Consider the following 20,889-nt stretch of genomic DNA (forward strand, 5'->3'; position numbering starts at 1 on the left):
TCCCAGAGGGATCTTGGCGCCCGCCAAATGATCTACGTCTGACAATGGAAAGAGATAGATCTTTTTTCTGCTTTTCAAACTTTTGCTACATATTACTACATATGAAATATGAGAAAGATCCTTTCAGTACTTTCCGAGATATATAACACTAACAAACTTAAATTATCAAAATACAAGATGGTTACCTGTCGGCAATCTTGTTGACTTATCGGTCCCAAAATGCCAAATGCGATATGCACAACTAGGGCCCTAGGGGAACCTACATATAAAATTTGAGACAGATTGCTTCAGTTCTCTCTGAAAAATAGCGGTAACAAATTTTGATTATCAAGATCCAAGATGGTGGCCTGTCGGCCATATTGTTGACCGATCTGTCCCAAAATGCAATGTGCACAACTAGACCCCTACGGGAACCTGCACATAAAATTTGAGACAGATCCCTTCAGTTCTTTCTGATGAAGAGCAGTAACAAACTTCAATTATCAAAATCCAAGATGGTGGCCTGTCTGCCATCTTGTTCATCGATCAGTCCCAAAATGTAAAATGCATAACTAGGGACCTAAGTGAAACCTGCACATGAAATTTAAGAGAGATCACTTCAGTACTTCTGAGAAATAGCAAATCCAAGATGGTGGCCTATTGGCCATCCTTTTGACTGATCGGTCCCAAAAATGCAATATGCAAAACAACTAGACCCCTAGGGGAAATCCTTATATGTGAAAATTTGAGAGAGACCCCTTCAGTACTTTCTGCTCCCTAAATAGCAGTAACCAAAATTTTACCTATCAAGGATCCAAGATGGCTGCCTGGCATCTTTGATCAATCGGTATCCCATAATGTAATACATGTATGTACAACTCATGGTCCTAAGGGTAAATAATTTGAGAGAGAGAGATGTACTTTTTGAGAAATAGAGGTAACAAAGTTTAAATACAAAAATCTTCCAAGTTGGTCTTCCTGGCGGCCTTTCTTGTTCGACGAACATCGGTACAAAATGCAATATGCACAATTTATGGCCTCTGGTGGTGAAAACTTCATATGAAAATTTGAGAAAGATCCCTTAAACTTTCAGCCCTTTCTGAGATAATAGCGGTAACAAGAAATTTTAACAAGCGGGAAGGATTCGGACCACCGACCATTTATATCGGACCATCTGACCGAAAAGAGATATATGAATACAGCTCACCATATGATGATGGTAGAGTCTACAATAAAGGTTATTATTAACAGATTTGTGATAAAAGGTATACATAGTGAAATGATCAAATAAGGCCATTGGTCCTTCTTGTTTTTTAACTATAACACTTGTCCAAGATTGGTAGTTTACTACTACTCATGGCCACCTTTGACTGCCTAAAAATAACACTATGAGCTGGCAGATTATGGTAACAATCGAAAATCTTCTTAACTTAAAATTCTTATGGGGAGTTAGGCCAAATTTCATATGGTGTGTTACTTTATCCAATGTTTTAATCTCTTATCTTTATTGTTGTCATCAAGCTTTCAAATTTATACCCGCCGACAACAGGTTTTTTTTCACAAGTTTCATAGGTGGAGGGCAACTTCTGTAAGTATCACAACAAATGTTATTAGCATCTAAAAGGTTCCAATATGGTCCTAATATACACGGCAACAACAAACACTAGGACATATATAATTGCTACATTATACTACGATTATTCCAGCAAAAAAATAAGATAATAAATGAATTTGAAAATAATTGCATTCAATCATAACCGCAATGATATCATTTAAAAAGAATGAATAATAATGAAAAAGATACGTAGTTGACATCAGGCTTGCAACGAGTATGAGAAATCTAAAACTGCTGTAAACAAATATGAATGACTCTGTTATTAACAACTTCTTTACTAATCTTAGTTAACAATGAACATACTTGTTACATAATTAACACGAAATAAATCGAACTAGAAATTTTCAGTTCTATTACTTTGAAATGCTTCTATACACGGAATTAAACACATATTACGATAAAAAATCATGTACCACTGGACTTCCACTAACCAAACTGAGTGGAAGGCGCACTCAAAACGGAAAGAGGACGAAAATTTAGGTGTTGTGAATTTCGTCTTTTTCGGGTGCGAACAAGACTAAAATTAAGGGTTATTTAAATTTCGTCTATTCGGCGTGGCGAAAAGAACGAAAAGTAAGACGAAAATGCCGAAAATTACAAGTGTTGGTTAATTTTCGTCTTATACCTTAGGCGAAAAGACGATACTAAAATGACGAGAATTTCTGAAGGCGAATGGAAAAGACTAGAATCAAGAGTCGCTTAATTAGCGCTGTATCACTGTTCGTCTTTGCGTGTTTGGACTTTACGTCTTTTTCCGTGCAGGCGAAAAGCCGAAAATTGATAATGTTGTTAAAATTCGTCTTTTCGGTGGCGAAAACGACGAAAAAACGGAAATTTAAGGTTTTCTTAATTCCTCGGTCTTTATCTGGCGCGAAATGACGAAACGACGGAAAAGACGAAATGGCAACATAATCTGCCACCGTACTATTGGCCATCCTTTCGACTGATCGGTCCCAAAATGCAATATTGCACAACTAGACCCCTAGGGGAACTCTATATATGTGAAATTTTGAGAGAGACCCCTTTAGTACTTTCTGAATAAATAGCAGTGACAAAATTATTACTATCATGATCCTAAGGAGTGGCTGCATGGCATCTGTTGATCAATCGGATCCCATATGATGTTAATACATGTAATGAACAAACTATAGGTCCTAAGGGGAATCTACCAAGTGAACATATTGTGAAATTTGAAGAGGATGTTTTTATACCTTTGTTAGAGAAAATAGCAGGATTAACACAAAATTTAAATATCTAAAAATCGAAGATGGTTGCCTGGGGCGGCCATCTTGTTTGACGGGATCGGTTATCAATCAAAATGCAATATTGCACAATTAAGCCCTGTGGGGGGAACCTACAAGATAAACTTTAGAGGAATGATCCCATCAAAGATAGCCACTTTCTGAGAAAATAGCGGTAACTCAAGAAATGTTAACAAGTATGCAGGCTGACCACGGGACCACGTACCGACGTACTAAAATGAGAAATTGAAATAGTCTCACCATCAGAATGTACTTTGAGTGTCTCACACTAAAGGTTGCTTATGAACACAGTTATTGTGATAAAAGGTAATACCTAGTGACATGAGTCATCAAGGCCCATTGGGCCTTTTGTTTTTTTAACTGAAACACATGTAAGAGGGAATGTAATTTACAACACATAAGGGCCGAACCTTTGTGCCTATAATATAACACAATAGCATGCAGATATGGTACATATCGAAAATGTTCCTTATCATTTAAATCCTTACTGGGAGTTAGAAGGGCAAAATCCTTATGGAGTGATACATATCCATCGTTTAAATTCTCCTATCTTTTGTTGTATGTTCATCAAGGTAATATTTTGTTGGTCATCCACCAAAAACAGGTTTTCTATCAATCACATTTTACCTAGTGTTACTTGATCGATTAATGTACACACAGCAAAAGAATATATATAAAATACTTCCATATATTTCTAATCAACCACACACAACAAACACTAGGACATATAATTGCATAACCTTTACTACCTTTAATTCCAGCTTTTGGTACAAAAAAATAAATAGATTGTTTGAAAATAAAGAAGCAATTAATGATACCCTAATAAAAGCATTTAAAAGATAAATAATAATTGAAAAAGATACAAGTAATTCATGACGTTCAAAAGAGTATGAAGAAATAAAAAAGGTCATATTCAAATAGGTAACAAAAAAACAAAACATCTTCACCATAAATGGAACAGAAATGATTTTAGACCAAGAAATATTCAGTTAATATTATACTGAAAACTGAGCCCCGGAAAAAAAAACAACACGAAAATATAAAAAAAACAAGTACATACTGGACTGGCCTAGGTCCGTGACAGAGTGACATCGCCCTCAAAAACAAGTACATGTATAACATGATTTTATTCTCTAGAGAGACCTCTAAATCACTCTGGCACCACATGATCAAGATCAAAATTGTTACATGGCTAAACGGATACTTTTTGATACTAGACTAAAAACCAAACACGTAAATCTTCGAATCAGATTTGTTAGAAACCTTTATGGGACCAAAGTTGTTATGAAGTTTTCAGCCAAATCCCTTCGGTAGAACTTGAGAATAAGTTCAAAATGTGTTTTCAAGATGGCGGCTGTGACGGCCATCTTGGATTTCGGATTGACCCGAAAAATAACAACACTTTGTCTGGACCATGTCAGGATCATTTCATGCAAGTTTCAGCGAAATTGCACCGGTAGAACTTGAGAAGAAGTTCAAAATGTGTTTTCAAGATGGAGACTGTGGCGGCCATCTTGGATTTCAGATCGACCCGAAAAATAACAACACTTTGTCGGGACCATGTCAGGATCATTTCATGCAAGTTTCAGCCAAATCGCACTGGTAGAACTTGAGAAGAAGTTCAAAATGTGTTTTCAAGATGGCGGCTGTGGCGGCCATCTTGGATTACGGATCGACCCGAAAAATAACAACACTTTGTCGGGACCATGTCAGGATCATTTCATGCAAGTTTCAGCCAAATCGCACCGGTAGAACTTGAGAAGAAGTTTAAAATGTGTTTTCAAGATGGCGGCTGTGGCGGCCATCTTGGATTTCGGATCGACCCGAAAAATAACAACACTTTGTCGGGACCATCTCAGGATCATTTCAGGTAAGTTTCAGCTCAATCCCACTGGTCAAACTTGAGAAGAAGTTCAAAATGTGAAAAGTTAACGCACGGCGGACGGCGGACGGCGGACGGCGGACGGCGCACGACGACGGACGAAACATGATGACTATAGGTCATCCTGACCCTTCGGTGTTTTCAAGATGGCGGCTGTGGCGGCCATCTTGGATTTCGGATCGACCCGAAAAATAACAACACTTTGTCGGGACCATGTCAGGATCATTTCATGCAAGTTTCAGCCAAATCGCACTGGTAGAACTTGAGAAGAAGTTCAAAATGTGTTTTCAAGATGGCAGCTGTGGCGGCCATCTTGGATTTCGGATCGACCCGAAAAATAACAACACTTTGTCGGGACCATGTCAGGATCATTTCATGCAAGTTTCAGCCAAATCGCACCGGTAGAACTTGAGAAGAAGTTTAAAATGTGTTTTCAAGATGGCGGCTGTGGCGGCCATCTTGGATTTCGGATCGACCCGAAAAATAACAACACTTTGTCGGGACCATGTCAGGATCATTTCATGCAAGTTTCAGCCAAATCGCACCGGTAGAACTTGAGAAGAAGTTCAAAATGTGTTTTCAAGATGGCGGCTGTGGCGGCCATCTTGGATTTCGGATCGGCCCGAAAAATAACAACACTTTGTCGGGACCATGTCAGGATCATTTCATGCAAGTTTCAGCCAAATCGCACCGGTAGAACTTGAGAAGAAGTTTAAAATGTGTTTTCAAGATGGCGCCTGTGGCGGCCATCTTGGATTTCGGATCGACCCGAAAAATAACAACACTTTTGTCGGGACCATCTCAGGATCATTTCAGGTAAGTTTCAGCTCAATCCCACTGTTCAAACTTGAGAAGAAGTTCAAAATGTGAAAAGTTAACGCACGGCGGACGGCGCACGGCGGACGGCGCACGGCGGACGGCGCACGACGACGGACGAAACATGATGACTATAGGTCATCCTGACCCTTCGGGTCAGATGACCTAAAAATTGAGGTCTGAAATCCGGATTTTTTAGGGTGTGCCCGGAAACCTGTCGTTGTGAGCTTAATTATCAAAATACAGACAGGCAGATGATCTTAAACGATAGAAGAGATATCAAAGTAATAGAAAATAGAGAGAAAGGGAAAAGGAAGGAGAAAATAGCACCGATTTCCAAAAAAAAAACCAAAAAAAACAAGTCCCACGCGCAGGTTTCTGCCTCCCATGACCCGTGCGTGGTGACCTTTAGGGGACTTCCGGTGACTGTTTTTGCTTGTTTGTAGTGTGTACTGTTTGTTATCATCGTGAAAATGGCATCAAACCGAAATCTAGATGCAAACTGCTTTCATAGATGGCATTTGTAATAACCTACTATCAAAATTGAGTCAAGTTCGAATCCTGCCGGCCATCGAAAGGATATCCGAGCCAAAGTCATGCACGTTACACAAATGAACTACATAACCACTGAGGAGGTGATAAAATGATTTTTAGGACAAGACTCTTCACCTAATAAGGTAAACACAATACTATCAGAGCGATTTGAGCAGTTCTAGACAAAAGTAGCATTACTCTAAGAGCAAGGGACAGGGTTCGGCATACAAAATGTTCGACCACAATGTGTAATGGCGGACAGCGAGCGAGTTTGAACATTTCGCACGCATTTCACCACCATGGACTTTTTTGACATATCACAGTAAAACCGACTGATCTAATTTCCATTAGAACTGGGTTTTTGTTTATATATGTACAAATTTTAATGTTCTCTTAGACTGAATTGTCCCTTTAACATTTTATAAAACAAATAAAAAATTGTACTTTCTCAAAAATAACTACAAACTTTCACAGAATTTTCAAATACATAATTTACATACAAATAATTTTTAATGCATGATGTGATGTGTTTAAATTCATGTAAACCATGAAGTGTAATAAAGTGCTGTTAAATTTTACAAGCATGTGCTAATTTGAAACTCTAACAAAAATCCATTTCTGAATCTCTTGCATACAACATATGATGAAATAAAGACAAAGAATATGTTCTCGACCGTACCATGTGGTCTCATTTTTTTCAGTTTAAAATCTGCATCAAAATTCCAAGTGTAAAAGATGGATAAACATAAATCATGGCACAAGTTGTTCAGTGTTGAGCTTTTTAACAAAGTAAAACCTGAAGTTCAGTTAAAAGTCAATAACTCTACCTCTCTATTACACACAAATCTATAGCAAATCTAACGTGAGACATGTATTATGTAATACTAACATGCTTGGTACGTACAAGGTTAACTCTATGACAACATTTCTTGTTTGTTTTAAGATTGCTCTGGAAGTGTAAAGCATGGGAGTCCAACAAAGTCTTTGACCTGTAGATCTGGAATCCATAAGCAGCGATTCGTTTAAGTTCACTGTATCTCCTTCGGATATTGAGTGGAGACTTTACACTATGTTCATTCCAAACATCTATATCCGCTATCAGTTGATTTACGCTCTGAAATGATAATAATAGGTAAGTTAAATTAATGAATGACAATGGAAACAATTAATTTAAATGTCTATTAATTTGCAAGAAAATTTTGATGGAAGCATTGTCATACATTTGCATTTCAAACTTTAAGTCCCCACTCTCCTCTTCTCTCCACCTCACAAAGAAGGAAAATCCTGAAATTTGTATTCCTAATCTAAGAATTTTAGAAGAGATTTTGAGCTGACACCAGAGTGAGTAGTAGACATACCTGCATATGTCCCGAGTCTAGTAAAGGACCAATCAAATCCCAGAACAGCTCTGGCAAGTCTAGGTACAGAATGTTTGAGCTGCCAGTGTGGAGATGTTGGTCTAAAGCATCCATCAGGGTCATATGGGTCATCGCTGGCAACAAGGACCTATTACCCGAAAAGTAATGGTATCAGTCTTCAGCATTCTCAAATAAAATATTTTTATTATTTTATCATGATTAAAGATTGCTTCAATATTGAACAAGCATATCATTATCAGAGCAGCCATATTCAGTAATCACCATCATGACAACTGTGAAATGAAATAATACTGATGTCATAGTATACAGTTGGCAGATATGCTCTCACTACCACCAAATCCAGTTCTATGGTTACATTGTAGCCCTGAAATACAAATTTAATACATACATATGTATAATACTTACCCTTTAACATTTACAAAGAATTCATGGATGTTATAGTTGTAGTTTGATGATTGTGTCTCCAGTACCACCGCATGGCATTGTCCTTTGGACAGACTGGACACTGTAAACTTGGTATCTTTGTTCCTACAATAACATGCATTCACAATTATGACTATGTCCCTTATTTCTACAACCAATAAAATATAATCACAATTAGGGTTGACAGTATGTCCCTTGATTTTATCAATCAGAATGAAATACATGTACTCTAAATATTTCATAGAAATATCTTGTAATTCATTATTTTGCTTATCAGTTCAATATGAATATGTCTAATTTGCAAAAGCATCCTTAACTTTTCTACAAAAATCATTTCTGTATCTTTTATTATTTTAATATTTGAATCAAAGCAGATTGTTTCAACAAATAATGGTTTTTTTCTATCATTGCCTGTCTGATAGAAATCACTTATTTATTGACCTCCCTTCCTGAAGTAAGCATGCATAAAATACCTACAGGTAGCACATACCGAATAATAATGATGTTACACGGCTTGTGCAAGTACCCCTCATTCAAACAAATGCTAAGTGGCAGTGAGTTGGACAGTCCAATATCTAGACTTTCTGAACAGGACGCCTCTTCATCCTCTAGGTAGTCAACCAGACGCTCCACTTCAGATTCCTCGGATCCTGAAATCATACATTACATGATGTGTGGATACATTTTTACAAGGAAATGGAAAAGAACAAAGGCCATCAGCTACATCATAAAGTTATTGCATATGACTCTTGCCTAAATGTTATACATGTCTCAGCCCATAAGGACATATACTACCAGCTAAGTGCGAGTGAAGTACATGGTTTTATATAATATCTATTCTAGTAAAATAGAAGTATTTCATATAGTCAAAGTAGCCCCTTCTGACCCCAGCTCTTATGGCTCCAGATGGAGGGGGTTGTAAATGTACAATGTAGTTCAATAGACTATATCAATGAAAACAAGAGCTGTTGGAGAACAGCAAAGCTCGCCTATTCAGAAGAAGTTGATGTTCAAGTATTTACTATTTAAACATGGAAATATGACAAATGAACAGACTCAACAAGAGGCCCATGGGCCTTAACGGTCATCTGAGTACCTTGGCAATAATCATATAGGAAATTAATTAGATATAGAGTCATGGTTGCCATCTTCGTTTGGGGATCAACCAGAGATGTAACAACACTTTGTTGGTACCATGTCAGGCTCTTTTCATGCAAGTTTCAGCCAAATCGCACCGGTAGAACTTGAGAAGAAGTTCAAAATGTGTTTTCAAGATGGCAGCTGTGGCGGCCATCTTGGATTTCCGATCGACCCGATAAATAAGAACACTTTGTCGGGACCATGTCAGGATCATTTCATGCAAGTTTCAGCCAAATCTCACTGGTAGCACTTGAGAAGTTCAAAATGTGTTTTCAAGATGGCGGCTGTGGCGGCCATCTTGGATTTCAGATCGACCCGAAAAATAAGAACACTTTGTCCAGACCATGTCAGGATCATTTCATGCAAGTTTCAGCCAAATCGCACCGGTAGAACTTGAGAAGAAGTTCAAAATGTGTTTTCAAGATGGCGGCTGTGGCGGCCATCTTGGATTTTTGATCTACCAGAAAAATAAGAACACTTTGTCGGGACCATGTCAGGATCATTTCATGCAAATTTCAGCCAAATTGCACTGGTAGAACTTGAGAAGAAGTTCAAAATGTGTTTTCAAGATGGCGGCTGTGGCGGCCATCTTGGATTTCGGATCGACCCGAAAAATAAGAACACTTTGTCGGGACCATGTCAGGATCATTTCATGCAAGTCTCAGCCAAATCGCACCGGTAGAACTTGAGAAGAAGTTCAAAATGTGTTTTCAAGATGGCGGCTGTGGCGGCCATCTTGGATTTCGGATCGAACCGAAAAATAACAACACTTTGTCGGGACCATGTCAGGATCATTTCTTGCAAGTTTCAGTCAAATCGCACCGATAGAACTTGAGAAGAAGTTCAAAATGTGTTTTCAAGATGGCGGCTGTGGCGGCCATCTTGGATTTCGGATCGACCCGAAAAATAACAACACTTTGTCGGGACCATGTCAGGATCATTTCATGTAAGTTTCAGCTCAATCCCACAGGTCAAACTTGAGAAGAAGATTGAAATGTGAAAAGTTTACGGACGGGACGGCGCACGGCGCACGACGACGGACGAAGCATGATGACTATAGGTCATCCTGAGATGACCTAAAAAAAACCTAAAGGGCCCCAAATTGGTTGTATTATCACGTTCAGCATCCATACACATTAGGAAAATAAAATCATAAACATTTATGATGACTTATGCTTAAACAATTGACAAAATAGAAACTTGCTCAAAAACTTTAACATGGAAATATGACAAATTAACAGACTCAAAAAAAACCTAAAGGGTCCCAAATTGGTTGTATTATCACGTTCAGCATCCATACACATTAGGAAAATAAAATCATAAACATTTATGATGACTTATGCTTAAACAATTGACAAAATAGAAACTTGCTCAAAAACTTTAACATGGAAATATGACAAATTAACAGACTCAAAAAAAACCTAAAGGGTCCCAAATTGGTTGTATTATCACGTTCAGCATCCATACACATTAGGAAAATAAAATCATAAACATTTATGATGACTTAAGCTTAAACAATTGACGAAACAGAAACTTGCTCAAAAACTTTAACGTGAAATGGGACGCCAACGCTGACGCCGACGCCGGGGTGACAACATTAGCTCCCCCTATTCTTCGAATAGGCAAGCTAAAAATGAATCCTCAAGAGGAAAATATTTTCAGCTTCAAATATTGAAAAAGAATAAAGAAAACACTACACTCACCATCCTGGGCTGGAGGGTAGAGGATGGAGACCCTAGGGCCAGGGTCCCTCACCCACGACATGTAATAAACACACGACTCCATCAGGGTGACCTGAAGACAGAGCTGGTCATTTGCAGCAGTGTGGTACAAACGGAAACCAGCATCGTGGAACAGGTTGTATAAAGCACGGTACCAGCTGTACAGGTAGTCATCATCAACCTTGTCTGTAACACAAATACAGGATCTTATACCAGATACATGGGTAAAAGTATAGATATATTATACACGAGTGTAGGTAAAATTATAGCTTTATTATACACGGATGTAGGTAAAAGTATAGCTATATTGTACACGGGTGTAGGTAAAAGTATAGCTATATTATACACGGGTGTAGGTAAAAGTATAGCTATATTATACACGGGTGTAGGTAAAAGTATAGCTATATTATACACGGGTGTAGGTAAAATTATAGCTATATTATACACGGGTGTAGGTAAAAGTATAGCTATATTGTACACGGGTGTAGGTAAAAGTATAGCTATATTATACACGGGTGTAGGTAAAAGTATAGCTATATTATACACATTATAAACGGATGTAGATAAAATTATAGCTATATTATACACGGGTGTAGCTTGGTAAAAGTATAGCTATATTATACATGGGTGGAGGTAAAAGTATAGCTATATTATAAGTATCTAAGCATGAAAATATTTTTTATTTGTTATTACAGAAAAAAAAGCTTGACATCAGTATTTCACAGGGTAACGCACTACAAACATTTAGATCAATCTATTTTGGGTTTCTTCTGGTCTATATAAGAGTTACTTCCCTTCTTTTAATACCTTCAGTATTGATCACTTGCTCTAATTTTACAGCATTTCACTTCATTATGAAATGTATATATATTAGATGCAGTTTCTGTACAACGCTTCTAGATATTTTTTGTTTTATTCACATTTATTTGTGTTTTTAGAACTTGAAAAAGCAAAAAACAATGCATTTTCTCCATTTACAGCACAAGAACGGTGTAATATATTTGCATGTTAATACTTTTTGAGATCCATCTGTAAACAAGAGTTGGTGTTTAGTCATTCTGAGTTTGAATGCTTATGTCCAGCAACTAGTTGAGACTTACTGGATCATAAAAGATTGTTAGTTTTTATTTCTAAAAGCCAATCATGTCATTGCCCATATATCACAATGGTCATATATCAACTTAGATCACAAAAATATTACTTAGGCAAATTCATTGGATAATGTAGATTAGTGGTATGTGATAAACTGTGTTACATACCAATATGTAGGGCAAGATGGAGCTGTCCAACTCGAGACAAGAGATCATCTTTGATCATGAAGTAGAGAACATCGTGTGAATGAGTGCTGTCCACAAAATGGTCCATCTTTAAAATGTCTATATAAGTATGGCCAAGACTGAGCATCACATTGTTAACTGTCTGAGTATCGTAGGAGTTCCGTACAAAATCAGCAGGGTCATTCGGCACAACAGAGATATGCATGTTCCATGTGTTGTTAGAGTACACAGAAAAGTCAGAGGTTGTAAGACCAGTCCCAAACAGATACAGGTAAAAAGACAAATTTTTGGCAACAATCCTTTCAAATTCTAGATCCCCTTTGGGTCTGTAAAAATAAGGGAGAGTACATAAATAAATCAAGTAGCTATTATTAGTCCATAATAATATAAATTCATAATAAAAAACAATCAAATCACATGCCTCCATGTCCAAATATTTCTACACTTTAATATCTTCAAATTCAAATTCAGTGATGAAATAATAATGATCTATTTTGAATAAGGAAATCATACAAATCTATATCCTACACATGCACATATATGTACAATCAAAAACATTAATAATTCAGTTAATATTGCATTGAAGTGCTGTATATATGCAAATGACTAAAGAAATAAATACTTGCCCAATAGAATATGCGATTTTCTTGCCTTTACTGTCAATATTAATGCCACCTTCCCTCTCCGTACAGATGGGCCAGTAGGTGTTATTTGAGATTTGTATAGTAGAGTTACATTGTAAATGTTGAAGAGTGATAAACCGAAGTAGTCGCTTTGCTTCACTCCTAGCATCAGACAGAACTTGTAAAGGACTGTAAGCTTCATTAAAGTAATTTACTTGGACAAAAAAGTAAACACAAATAGCAACAAAAGCTGCATAAATTATTGTCTTCTTCTTCTTCATATTTAAATATGAATTTTACAACCCCATTAAATAAAAAGTTTTGTTCTTGTTTCTAAGTCACTGGTGTAATGACATTTCCATTCATTGAACTAGGCCCAAAATTTAAGCTGATAACTATAAAAACAAGTAAAACATGTTTCGTTTGGTTGAAAAATATGCTAAATTAGATTGTGATTGTTCAGATAAAAGCAGATGTTGATAGTCAACTTCCATTGCAAATGACTGCATCCTATTTTGGTGTATGTCATCTTCTTGCCCAGTGATTGAACACAAGCTCACCTTAAAAAAAAAAAATAAAAAAGATTAAAAAATATCAAATTCATTACATGCGTCAAGATCTGCATACAAATGCAAGGGAATATTTTTTTATATCTAATACATGTATTAGCGCTAAATCTTCGAAATCTCATTCAGAAGCTTAAAACAAATGTAATGGTTATGGATTGGGTCTATTGCCTGGTAACCTATTGGTCAGAGCATCACAAAGTGTTTGGATGGTCCCAGGTAACTCCCATCGTGGGCAGTCCTAAGACCATGTTGAAAAAAGAAGAGGGGATCATAATTAACACCTCCATGATTAAGTCTCAAGTAGAGGTTGTAACTCAAATCTTTACTTCACTCAACCACAACCAACCGAGGATCCCAAGTTCAAACCCAGGTCTGCATTACCATGCATTTTTCTGCTCTTACTACTCTAGCAACATATAATATTTGTTTCTGCTACTACACAATTAATTGCATGCCATGCCATATCTAGCAGAGTATAAATGAATTTATGATTATTCCAAGGATTTATAAGTGAGAAGGATTCGTGACTGTCTCTTTACATTACTAAACACCACGCGAGACGCCTATGAACCGGGAATAAAAACCGTTTTTATCAACAAATACTTGTCTTATCGAGTCAAACGAAACACCATTGTAAAGTTTATTAAATTTCACGACGTATATTACTTGCTTTAAAGACAGATTATTTAGAGGATATGTCTTAAATTTTCGTTAAAAATAATCGACAGCTCATGAAATGACGGCCCCGCTTCAGAAAGTAAGACGGTAACCCTCGCACCCGCAAGCTACATCAAAGGCTGCGCCGGCGGATATCAAAGGAAAATCAGTCGTCGCCCAACGTCACGGTCAGTGCACAAACACAAAAGCGCCTGCCTTGGACTTCCCCAAAACCCAGTGTGACTTATCCTTCTCATGTACGTCCTTGGATCATTCTAATTATAAAATATTTGTAGCTGAATGCCTGGATTGGACTTGGTCGATCATCGGTTCAACGGTAGAGCATTCGGCTAGTGTTTGGAGGTCCTAGGTTTTTAATCCCAGTCTTGCACCTACAGTTTCTCCTCTCCTGTTACAAACTTGGCGCTCAACGAAAATACCCACTGTGATGGCATAAGGGTCTTATATGTCTTCATGGGCAAAGACTTTGAAACAGGATGGAGGAGTGTAGCAGGATTGGACTGGGTCAATCATCGGTACCTGCAGGTAGCTCAGCTGTAGAGCATTGGGCTTGTATTCGGATGTACCAGGTTTTGAATCCCAGTCTGGCCGCTACAGTTTTTCTCCTCTCCTGTTACATATGTATCGTATCAATGAACGACCCTTTACTATAGAAGCAACCCAGGTTTGATGGGTTTTATGTTTTTTGCTTGCTTGTTTGCGGTGAGGAATGACTCTTTCTATCATATAACAATTTATTACAGACAACATACGTTTGATATTTACAACCATAGGAGCTTGACGTTCTGTCAATAATATATATCATGAATATATATAAATATCCCTATACACTATATAATACTAATAGCATCAGTACATAACTTAGTCTACATATGTATGTTAGGGGTATTTTTATATGCTATAGCTATAGAGCTTGACGTTCTGTCAATAATATATAGTATAAATATATAAAAAATAAAAATACCTCTATACAATATAAAAACACATTCGCCTAATATATACTGTGTTGATAGAACGTCAAGCTCCTGTGATAGAGAGCGCAGCAAACGGGCCGATGAAAGAACATCAAGTTCCTGACATGTCCAAGCGTACTGCACCGTCAAATGTCACTGTGGATTTAAAGGGAACTTATGAAGAAACATTGACGACCTACTGTATAGTGTTAGGGAAATAATAATTTAGTAAATGCCATATATATCATAGTTACAAACGAATCATTTACATATTTACTCACATTTTCCCTCAATATCATTCACGGAGAGTTAGGCCTACAAGCCGTGTTTCCTTTTTGGAATAATTATGGAACTCTTTTGTACAGGAAACAAATAAGTGACCGTGTACGATTTCACAGCTGAGAATACTAACGGCGGGAAATGATTTTAACGAGCTGTGACGTTCCTATAAAGTACAGGAAAATAATATAACATATGTGTTCAATAGAGACTTTTATGAAATACCTTGTATTCGGACATTTTAAACTACATGACATTTTTATTACAATCCGAAACATTTATCTGTTAGCAGCGATTCGGAAAAAATTACTTGAATCTAGTAACCCGTACCAGAAACCTAGCTATATTATCTAACGTTATTTTTCTCCTCGTACCCATTCCAACCCGTACCCACAAATGTTGCAAAATCGTTTTTACCAATTAGACACAAATGTTACATATATCACAGGCGTTTGGCTCTATAGACATTTTTCTCTCTATATACTACAGTACTACATATATAGAGAGAAACTTGAAATGTTTATATATAGCCAAACGCATGTGCATGTATAATACTCTGTACAAGGCTATAACAAAACAGCTATATAATCCACATTGCCTCACTTGATATATACTATGTAAATTTATGTAAAATGTCGAAACAAAGTAGAACATATTGAATTATTAATTCCATGCATATTGAAAATGTATTAAAAATCTTCATTGAAATCCAAATGTTACAAAGAAAATTATATTCTAATTAAGAATTTCTTATTAATCATAAAAAAAAGAATCTAAAAAAATCTACCGTATACTTTGTCAAAATAACACTATGTCCGCTGGCAAAAGAAAATGGAATAACTTATTGAGATAAATGATGAAACATGGAAAAAAATATATTCTACTCCTTTCCGAGTTGCTACAACCTCAAAACTGCAATGGCTGCAATACAGAGTCAACCAACATATCCTTACAACAAACTCATATTTATTTAAAATTGGTTTATCTGAAAATCCACACTTCTTTTTTTTTGTATGACAAAGATAGAAACAATAACACATTGATTTTGGGAATGCAGCGAAGTACAACTATTTTTGAACACTTTGAATTTTCACGTGATGCATTACTTATTCCTTTTTCCTTCAAAAAAGAAACACTTCTCTTCGGTGTAACAAACAATAAAAACATGTGTTATATAATTGATAACCTGATTTTACTAATCATGAAACAGTACATTTACAGATCCAGGTGTCTTCAACAAAACCTGTCTGTAGCATCATTAAAATCTATTATAAGGGAAAATTATGATATTCAGAAATATATTAATATTGGTAAAGATAATAAATACATAGAAAAATTTAACCGTCATTGGAAAAAATGGATTAAACTTATAGAAACTTCACTAAATCCCTGACAGTATGATATAAAATATACTTTATTACAAAATTGTTTTAACAAACTTCATTAAGTATTTATACAAAAGTTTACATAACTGCAACCTCCAGCTATAAAATCTATAATATACTCAGTACTCTCTCTCTCTCTCTCTCTCTCTCTCTCTCTCTCTCTCTCTCTCTCTCACTCTCTCTCTCTCTCTCTCTCTCTCTCTCTCTCTCTCTCTCTCTCTCTCTCTCTCTCTCTCCCTTGTATATATATCATTGAATGTATGTTTTTGGGTGTGTGGATGTGGGAGTATAGAGTTGTGTATGTCAAATGAAAATATGAGACATGACAATAATGTGGCTGATGATGATGAAGATGATGATTGATTATGATGATGTTGATTTTGTTTATGTAGATGATGATAATGTGACTAATTATTGAGGATAACTACATATGGTTGATGATGATGATGATGATGTTCTTGTTGTTTGATGATGATTAAGTCGAGGGCTATGATGATTATGATTAAGACAATGATGAAGATAAAGATGATGAGGAGGATGATTATGACGAATGATGATGAATGTTCATGAATGTTGATGATGATTATGAGGATGATGAATGATGATGAATGTTGATGATGATTATGATGATGATGATGATGTTGATTATGGTGATGATGTTAAAGATGAGGGCAATGATGAGTTTAATGACTATGAATGTGAAAATGATGATGATGATGAAGATGATGATGATGATGATGATGATAAAGATGATGTAGATGATGAAGAAGATGATGTAGATGATGAAGAAGATGAAAATGATGATGTAATATCACATTATTATATGAACATTTCTTTTTGAAAAATAAAAAAGTTGGAAGAAAAAAAGAAAATTACATACATGTAGATGATTGATTTTCCATACAAAATGACGTGTAATTGCACTATTGTTTCATGTTCTGTCATATTAAAGTACATAAAAGTTTAATTTTATAACGCTTGAACTTTAAAATGACAAAGAAATGATTTTTAGGCACAAAATGTCGTTTTATTATACAGTTACTTGACGTAATTACATCCCATCTTTGACCTGCTACGGCATTTGAATCTACACCTTTAATCATTTTTTTCCTGTTTCAAACATAACTGCAAACCAGGTAAACGCTAGACTCATTAAGTGTATTAGTGTATATGCCAAGATAATAAGATATGTATATACATGTAAAAGTAGCTAGGAGATGTCGAGGGTTCGAATTCGATTCACCATCGTGTGTGACAACTCAATCTTTAGGCCTATGGGATATTCAGTCCCTCGTTGACAACTATTAACTAATATTTTGGAATCGGCTTAGTAGAGGAGATCCGAAATTTCTATGCCCGTATGTGCGATTTCGTCGTTAATGAACTATGACGTCAGGATTTATTCCGAATATCGTTAGGCTGCATAAGAAGTATAAAATTAGTAGTTTCTTTGAAGATTTCTTTCTTTATGGAGACACGACTAGGAAATAATATTGGAAAATATTTGTGACAAATGTAATTTACTTCACATATCCTGGTAAATTATATGGCCATCGTACCATAATTGTAAAGTAATCAGTGACAATAATATTTTGTATATAGTGTACAATGTACTTCTTTTTTCTAACTCATTATCATGAACTATTTTTGTAATCTTCATACACATGGAGGAAATAAAGATATCTATCTATATATACATGTACATGTACATATTGTTTATACATTAACTTGATTTTGATAAATATTTCAAATAAAATATAATCAGTTATTTTCATAATTTGTGTTTTGACAAAAAAAAACCAATAGATCACATAGGCTGTAAGGAACCACAAAAGCAAAGATTTAGAGAGTTACTATCTAAATCGCTGCAGTTATCCTATGCTAATCCATGTAGAATTTGGCCAATAGGCCTACGTTACCTTAATCATCGCTTACTCCAGAGATTTAGATACCTGTTACCTGTTACCTCTTCTTAGACACCGTAGTTAGCTGGTTCCAGCTAGTTGTGGCGCGTTTTGTTCATTTACTAAATAGTTGTCCGGTTGTGCCATATAAAAACTGGGGTAAAACTTGCATGGTACTGAATTCCAGTGAGTGTTCAGTCGGTTTTTAAACGAGTTCAGAGTAGGGGCTTCTACTACGAAGTTGGGAAGGGAGTTCCATGAATCTACCACTCGCCGACTAAATATACTTTGTGTGACTTTAGTCCTGCTCTGTTTCTTAAAGAGTTTTAAACTATTACCTCTAGTATTAGCTGAAGACATTGTAAATAGCTTATCTTTATCTAGTTTATCTATACCATTCAGAATTTTATAGACTTCGATCACATCGTTCCTTTTACGTCTATATTCTAAGGTGGGAAGTCCCAACTTTTTAAGTCTTGAATGGTATGGTAAATTTTCAATAGAGTGAACTCTTTTAGTGGCTCTACGTTGGACGTTTTCGAGAGCGATCTGATCTTTTTTTAGCAGTGGAGACCATACCTGGGTTGCATATTCTAAGTTAGGTCTAATTAGGCTTTTGTACAGGGTTAAGAACATAGTTATATATCTATATAGACAAATGTCCTGAATATTAGACCCAGTATGCGATTTCCTTTATTAACTGCTTGACTAACATGCTGACTAAATTTAAGTTTGTTGTCGAAAAGTACACCTAAATCTTTCTCACACTGTACCTTCTCTATTTGTTCACTTTGTGGGAAGGAATAATGCGTGTCTTGTTCTAGATTGCCTATATTGAGGTGTTTGCATTTTTTAGTGTTCAAGGCCATTTTCCAGTCTCTAGTCCAAATGACTACACTGTCTATGTCTGCTTGAAGTTCTTGAGACTCGGTGGGGTTGTTATTGTTTCTAAAAATTTTAGAGTCGTCAGCAAATAATTTTATGGTGCTATGTTGGACTACTTCGGGCAGGTCATTGATATATATCAGAAATAGAACAGGACCTAAGACACTACCTTGTGGTGCACCACTGGTCACATCTACTAGTCCAGAAGTTTCACCATGAATAACAACTCGTTGCTGTAGATTGGATAAGAAGTCTTCTATCCACTTCAGTACTTTTCCAGTGATACCGTAACCCTTTAGTTTTTTAAGTAGATGTTTGTGAGGGACTTTATCAAAAGCTTTACTGAAGTCAATATAAATTGCGTCGACATTACTCCCTTTATCTATGGCTTCTGCCCAATGTTCAAGGACCTCCAATAGGTTGGTAGTACACGATTTACCAGATCTAAAGCCATGTTGATGTTCTGTGAAGAGATGGTTCTCGTCCATATGAATTACGAGTTTGTCCCTAATGATTCTTTGGAGAATTTTGCCTGGGATTGAAGTCAGACTTATTGGACGGTAGTTCTCCACTTTGTTGTGGTTCCCACTCTTGTATAAAGGAGTCACATTAGCAATTCGCCAGTCGTCTGGAATTTTCCCTTCGTCTAAAGATTTCCTGAATACTCTCTGTAGATGATAAATGTATTAAAGATGCTCCATCGCCGACAGAGCATACATGATATTCATCATTTGAACAATAATTGATGTTTAATCGTGTATATATACGCCTAATTAACACAAAAAATAACATAAAATAATTCATTTCGCATTTGGTGCATGCGTAATCATTACTTCGTTCCATATAAGATATAGTGCCACGGAATTTTTTCGGGATGCAATTAATTATTTTTTATATATTTAACTTTAAGAAAAATTAGAAGCTCAAACTTTTCAATGGTCGTAATAGTGTAAAGTAAGTAACTTTTGTAACTGAAGAAAAATACTAAATCTTCTGCTCCTGTTTTTGATAGTGTCTGTATAAAATGCTGTTCAATCTGGTTCAACTTAACATTTTGTTTTTAAAAGATGAATAAGATGTTAAATTTCTGACGCGTGTACGCAGAAACATAAAGGCATGACAAATATGCCGTTTTCGGTTAAAGATGCCCCACCGCCGACAGAGCATAAATGATATTCATCATTTGAACAATAATTGTTGTTTAATCATGTATATATATGTCTAATTAACACAATAATAATATAAAATAATATAATTTGCCTTTGTTGCATGGGCAATCAGTACTTCATTCCATATAGGACATAGTGTCACGGAATTTTTCGGGATGCAATTAATTATTTTTTTATATTTTTTTTTATAAAATTAGAAATTCAAACATTTCAATGGTGGTAATGGTGTAAAGTTAGTAACTTTTGTAACTGAAGAAAAATACTAAATCATCTGTTCCTCCTTTTGATAGTGAAAAAATACGATTTGTCAGCGGTGGAGCATCTTTAAATGAAGACGTATTTGGTGATTTTATATTGCTTTCAGACGAGCCTTGACAAAGCCCTCTTAGGCCCGTATCAAAATGGCAGGTCTGTCA

The 20,889-nt window shown here is 36.0% G+C and overlaps 1 protein-coding gene across 2 annotated transcripts; it reads right to left on the reverse strand.

Annotated features, from left to right (window-relative positions):
- Positions 1-4,158: 4,158 nt before the first annotated feature.
- Positions 4,159-15,243, reverse strand: LOC138319104 (uncharacterized). 2 transcript variants are annotated; one of them, XM_069262029.1, is made up of 9 exons: positions 15,133-15,184; positions 14,863-15,007; positions 12,655-13,211; positions 12,011-12,354; positions 10,734-10,937; positions 8,381-8,540; positions 7,873-7,995; positions 7,447-7,594; positions 4,159-7,202 (listed from the first exon to the last, which is right to left on the reverse strand). In XM_069262029.1, exons 3-9 carry the CDS (start codon positions 12,930-12,932, stop codon positions 6,963-6,965), a joined length of 1,497 nt encoding a protein of 498 aa, XP_069118130.1. In that variant the 5' UTR covers positions 12,933-13,211; positions 14,863-15,007; positions 15,133-15,184; the 3' UTR covers positions 4,159-6,962. The 2 variants fall into 2 exon arrangements, with proteins under 2 accessions (XP_069118130.1, XP_069118129.1); XM_069262028.1 differs by lacking the exon at positions 14,863-15,007 and having other exon boundaries at positions 15,133-15,243.
- Positions 15,244-20,889: the final 5,646 nt, after the last annotated feature.

This window comes from Argopecten irradians, chromosome 3 (assembly GCF_041381155.1).
Source record: "Argopecten irradians isolate NY chromosome 3, Ai_NY, whole genome shotgun sequence".
Classification (NCBI taxonomy): domain Eukaryota; kingdom Metazoa; phylum Mollusca; class Bivalvia; order Pectinida; family Pectinidae; genus Argopecten; species Argopecten irradians.

Excerpts from the sequence above, each read along its gene's own strand:
- LOC138319104 (XM_069262028.1), bottom strand. The coding sequence starts at position 12,932 with ATGAAGAAGAAGAAGACAATAATTTATGCAGCTTTTGTTGCTATTTGT. Across the intron at positions 7,996-8,380 it reads TGTAACATCATTATTATTCG|GAACAAAGATACCAAGTTTA; the intron begins GTATGTGCTACC and ends ATGTTATTGTAG. Across the intron at positions 7,203-7,446 it reads TAGACTCGGGACATATGCAG|AGCGTAAATCAACTGATAGC; the intron begins GTATGTCTACTA and ends TTATCATTTCAG.